The following is a 5,793-nucleotide window of genomic DNA, read 5'->3' on the forward strand; positions in this document are numbered from 1 at the left end:
AGAAAAAGAGCCGAGATTTTAATATGGTGTTGTTCCCTTCTGATCAAGTAATTCGGTATGAAAAGAACCGAGCCCTTTTCTGAAGAAAATTAAAGAAAATACTTTGGACTTATTGAATTTGTAGGCAATCACTGAAACAGATATAGGGAAAACTTTTCAAATTAAAAAACTTTGCAAGCATTGAATTAGTAGCCTATCACTGAAAATGATATGAGTGAAACTTTTCATATTAAAGAAGAAAGGAGATACTAATATATATGATGCTAATGAAAAATCGAGTCAAACGCTAGTCTTTATATATATATTAATGAGAGAAGTCCTCGTATGAAAAAATGAAAATATATATAGAATATACATGGATGGTTGATAATAGCCAAGAGCCCAAGATTCATTCATTCGTAATAAAAGTCTCTTTATCTAATGTCAGCTTTATGTATATATATGCAATTTATCTTGGTAGGTGAATGTAACAAACAATTGAACTCGAACGAGAATGTATATATATGTATGATAATCACACTTATCTTTAAATACTTATCCGGCCATGTGATGTTTGCAAATTTTTCAAGATATATAACAGGTGTTTTCCAACGTGATTCGAAGTATAAGAACACACAAGCTATGCGATTTAGTAAAACAGGTTAAATTAATAAATTTCAATATCTAAAAAATGTTACTATGTTTAATAAATTAGATCAGACTTGTACAAGCGAGTTCCTTTCCTTCGCCTGTCTCTGTATATAAAAATTAAGTCTTCAAAAAGGTGAAGAGAGCTTAGGGGAAGAATAATGAGCAGAAGTCAAATCATGTTCATTGTTCAACCAACGAGAGCAGAGTAATTTCAATTGCAATGATCTTGGGCGCTTAATTAGTCAAGATCTACACTATTTAATACATATCATTTATTGACTGGACGAGCTTCACCAATTATCATTTCCACCGGTGTGCGATTACATGGGGATGATTATTACCAAAGGGTTTGTAAAGATGAAAATGGAATCAAGGGGGCAAAACCAAGGAAAGAAAGGCAACAATAAACAAGCTGATGACATTCAACTATCATGAAAGAACTAGACACTTTTGGTTCCCCTTATTAATCATTGCTCAGCCTTTGAATATTCTTTTGGAATTCGGCATAAATAATAGTATTTTGAACATAATGAAATATGATTATTAGTTAATCTACAAACGGTGGAATTAAGATGACGAGAAAGATTAATGCCTACAACGAAATAATGGTGACTTTATCATAACGGTTAAATATGAATTATTTTGATAATAAAAATATATTAAAAATATTTTTAAAGATAATTATTTAGTAATTATTTTTGAATTAAATGATATGAATTGATAAATTTTTTATCTATGGCTTAAAGATAATTAATTAACAATTATTTTGGACTTAAATGATATGAATGGATACTTTTTTTATCTATGACTTCAAGATAATTATTAAGCAGTTATTTTTTGTATGAATTGATAATTTTCTTATCCCTGACTTAAAGATATCTTTGTTATTTTCTTTTCTATGACTTGCAGATATGAAAAGAAAAGATTAAAAAGATCCAACAAGATAAACAAGGAAGATTTTTTGTATCAAACCCAAGTTCACTTCAACATCTATAAATAGAGAGTCAAGTCAAGGAGAAACATACATTGAGTCTTAGAGTACTCTTACCATTATTTAAAGCTTGAGAATTCCTTCTCTTCATATTCTCTTGTTATCCTTATTCTTTCTTTCACCTCCTCTCATTGTAAAGTCCTTATGGCCATAAGTGGTTAATTCCCCAATTAGGGTCTAACAGGCCTAAAAAGTCAACGATGTATGATGTACTTCAAGATTTATCAATGCAAAGAGGATTCCTCTTAGGTTTTTCTGTTCTATTTTCTTCTCTACTTATCTTGCATTTTTATCTTTATTTTCTTTTGGGGGTTAGTTGCTCACTAGAGAGGATAACCTTTAATAAGATCTAAGGAGGAAAAGATGCATGCATCAGTTTTAGGGGTTAGTCGCTCGGAAGAGGGTAACTTCTAACAGAACAAATAAGGGAATAAATCATAAGGTAATCATTGCTAGGCGTAGAATAGTGACTTTATGCCCATGCATTTAACAAATATCTAGAATCTAGTCTTTATGCATTTTATTTATCGAGTATTTGCAAAAACATTTGAAAAATAGGTAAATAAAATATGTTTGTCATCGTGAGACAACAGGGGCAAGTAAATGGATAGATGTGGGTAGAACAGGTCCAATTACATTGATAGAGAAACATCATAAATTTATACATCTTAGGCAAGTTAGGCATGTCAGGTCTTGACATTCGCATCTCATTGAAATCCTTCTCTTAATTATTTTGTTTCAATTCTCTTGTTTTTACTACTACTCCTACTCCTTTCTCCAATACTTTTCTTACAAATTGAAAGCTATCCCAACACAAGTGCAACACAAAATTCATGTGGATTCGACACTCGGACTTTCGAAGTTTTACTACTTGGACAATTGGTACACTTACCAACGAGTTAACACTATAAAATTTTAATTTACTTTATTTATAAAAAGTATCTTTAAGAAAAAATTATCTTATTCGAGTTGAATATAATGACAACAAAGTTTATTTTTTAATATTTATCACAACTCTATACTCAAGATTTAAAACTATATTAGTTATGTATGGTTAATCTTGCACAAACTGGTTCACGCTTGATGTTCTATAAGATATTTTTCACTGTTATGTATTATAAGCATAATGTCTTTATTGTATAGTAAACTAACTAATAATATTTTAGATTAATTTGATTTTTCTTATAGAAAATGAATTAATTTCCTTTATCATAATTCTTGATTCGTTCTGTGATATATATATATATATATATATGAGTTGATGTTTGATGTTTTAGTTTTATATGATATCATTGAATCACATTTGAATGTAGCTAAAACATCATATCACATCTGGTTAATATCACCCATACTTGATACTTTGCTCAAAAGAAATCAATTGTCTGGTAACTTAAACTAACATATATTGGTGAATATAATTTTATCAAAGATAAAAAACTGACTGAAAAATAATATTTGAGGATAAAAAAAAATCAAAAGCATAGATATATTAAGGGCATTACTGTCAGCTAAAATTGTTCAGATGAGATGTTTCTAACTGAAACACATAGTCCAAATCAATAAGAGCAAAATATTTTTCAATAATGTGAGTATTGTTTTGGCTCTGAAATAAGTTAGTGAGCTTAATCCCTAAAATAATATTTTCTTTTCCACTCATCTAACAGCTTGTTGGGTATGGGCCATTAGAGCGCAATAAAAAATAGGTTGGGCCTAACAGGGCCCATTGGGTTTGAGGGTGAGGGAATAGCGGAGCGTACTGGAACAGGTGGAGGTGAGGAGGAAAGGAAAGGGTGAAGAGCAAAGAGAGTGAAAGGAAAAGAAAAAATGAGACTGTTCGATCCATGGCCTGTATTCTTCAAGCGAGAATGGAAGCGTAACTGGCCCTTCTTGGTTGGATTCGCCGTCACCGGAACTCTCATCACCAAACTTTCTCTTGGTCTCTCTGCTAACGTCCTTCTCCTCCTCCTTCTTCGCCAACCTCCAAAATTGGATTTTTGTTCTGAGTCTGATTTCCCTTTTCGCAGAGGAGGAAGCCACAAAGTCAAAATTCGTCCAGGCACACAAGAGGTAACGCTACACTCACCAAACCCTAGTTTTTTTCATGCATCCCCCCCCCCCCCCCTTATGTTAATGTGCATCAATGTGCTTCTCGTGTGTCCGATTATTGAAATTTGAAATTTCAACTCATTTCAGTTCAATGCATGTATTTGCTACAATGTCCGGTTCTTCGTGTGCCACGAATAGGACATTTAGTTTTTTAGGGGCGGAACTATGCATGTTTTGGTATCAAAAGAGGATCAATAGTTGAAAATACTGATAATCTGGTCCACGCGGGCATGATATTTGTTCAATTGACGTGGTTGATTTAATATAAAAAGAAAATGTTGTTATATCTTTCAATATTTCATTATTGACCTTGATAGCAATTTGAAGCCCTCCCAGTTCATTTTCCTTGTCTTTCTTAGCTCCATTTCTTTATAGGTCCCCTACCGTCTAATCTCATGTCTAATTTCATTGACGTGGCCTTGTGATATACTAAAAGTGTGAGGGCTCTTAAACTTGATTGTCATTCAAATCTTATATTGTGGATGGGCAAGCAATTCTCGAGTTGATGGTTGCAAAATACTTAATGTGCGGTTAGCTTATTAAGTTGTTATTGGCTCTGATGTCATTCACATGAAGATTGAAGTATGGCATTATTTTGGTTTCAGAAGTCATTAAGTGTTTTATGTTTTAAATCATCAGATGATGATCTCGGAATCAATTTACAATAATATTAATAATTTTGCATGATATGGCTTGCTTAATATTTTTTTTTTTCACTTGTGAGGAACTGCTGAGTAACAATTATCTCTTCAAATGTTTTTCATCTTATTTTTTGCTTATAGACTTTTGATGTATGAACCTTTTGTCTGAAATCTAAACAATTGTTTATCTAGTCATCTCTCGATCTTGTTCATGTGTACAAATTTCTAGATTCCATTATGATGTCATGCTGTTTTTTTATCAGTCAATGTTAGTTGATAGTTTTTGTTAGAATGTTAGTGGAGGAATTCAAACCCACGACCCTCCCTCCTCCCTCCCTTCAACCCTTAAACCCCTATTCCCAACCACCAAGCCAACCTTGTATTGTATTAGATGTTATGCTGGTGATTTTGGAATGGAAGATTTGTGCTGCCTTTGCACATTCTATTAGATGTGTTGAGAGAGCTTTGCTTGTTTTAGTTTTACAAATTGTAATAAGAAGAGAGATGTTGCATACACTCTCTCCATGTTCCTATTTCCATGTTGGTTGTTTACTTAAATATGCTTGAGAAATTCATACTAAGCAGTTTGGAATTAATGGATTCACTTTATGACTACTTTAATGTGATATTTGTTGGAACTTGGTGTTTGTTTTTGCAATGATGCTAAATTGTTAGGTGCTAACATAAGGGGGTAAATAGTTGTGTTAATCATGTATTTTTTTGTTGGCTTTCTGTAGTTTGTTTCTCTTAGTAATATACTGTAGTTTGGCATAAGTTTGCTTCTCTTAGTAATATATCTGAATCCAATTTATGTTAACTGTCCATTTGCTGAGCAGCTTTCTGTTCTGAAATTTTCACTATGTTTTTGGCATGGAAGATTTATGCTGTTCCTATTTTTCCAGGTGACTTTGGAATGGAATATTTGCAGTGACTTTGCACATTGTATTAGATGTGTGAAGAGAGCTTTGCTTGTAATAAATGAAGAGAGATGTTGTATACACTCCATGTTCCTATTACCATTTTGGTTGTTTACTTTAATGTGATTGAGAAATTCATACTAAGCAGTTCTGAATCGATGGATTCACATTATGATTACTTTAATCTGATAAATAATGGGGACTTGGGATTTTGATTTTGCAATAATTCCCAATTGCTAACCTAATAAAATCGTTGTGTTAATCATGTATTTTTTTTTTATTGGCTTATTGGAGTTTGATCTCTGCAGCCTTTGGTGATATAATTTATCCCAAACCAATTTATATCACGAGTGCATATGTTGAGCATTCTATTGTGAAATTTTCAAGAGTCTCCAAAACCAATTTGATCTTTTCATAACTTTTACAATTCGGAATGTAAAAATTACATTATGAATAGAGCTTTCCGAAATATGAAAAGGACGCTGGTTGATTTTATGGAGAGCAGGAA

The 5,793-nt window shown here is 32.2% G+C and overlaps 1 protein-coding gene across 1 annotated transcript; it reads left to right on the forward strand.

Annotated features, from left to right (window-relative positions):
* Positions 1-3,375: 3,375 nt before the first annotated feature.
* Positions 3,376-5,550, forward strand: LOC114374968. The gene is made up of 2 exons (XM_028332697.1): positions 3,376-3,688; positions 5,271-5,550. The coding sequence occupies exons 1-2, from the start codon at positions 3,446-3,448 to the stop codon at positions 5,409-5,411; spliced, it is 384 nt and encodes a 127-aa protein (XP_028188498.1). The 5' UTR covers positions 3,376-3,445; the 3' UTR covers positions 5,412-5,550.
* Positions 5,551-5,793: the final 243 nt, after the last annotated feature.

This window comes from Glycine soja, chromosome 11 (genome assembly GCF_004193775.1).
Source record: "Glycine soja cultivar W05 chromosome 11, ASM419377v2, whole genome shotgun sequence".
Classification (NCBI taxonomy): Eukaryota; Viridiplantae; Streptophyta; class Magnoliopsida; order Fabales; family Fabaceae; genus Glycine; species Glycine soja.

Bases quoted from the DNA above. Each gene is read 5' to 3' on its own strand.
- LOC114374968 (XM_028332697.1), top strand. From the start codon at position 3,446: ATGAGACTGTTCGATCCATGGCCTGTATTCTTCAAGCGAGAATGGAAG. The intron at 3,689-5,270 runs GTAACGCTACAC...CTATTTTTCCAG, and splicing joins TTCGTCCAGGCACACAAGAG to GTGACTTTGGAATGGAATAT.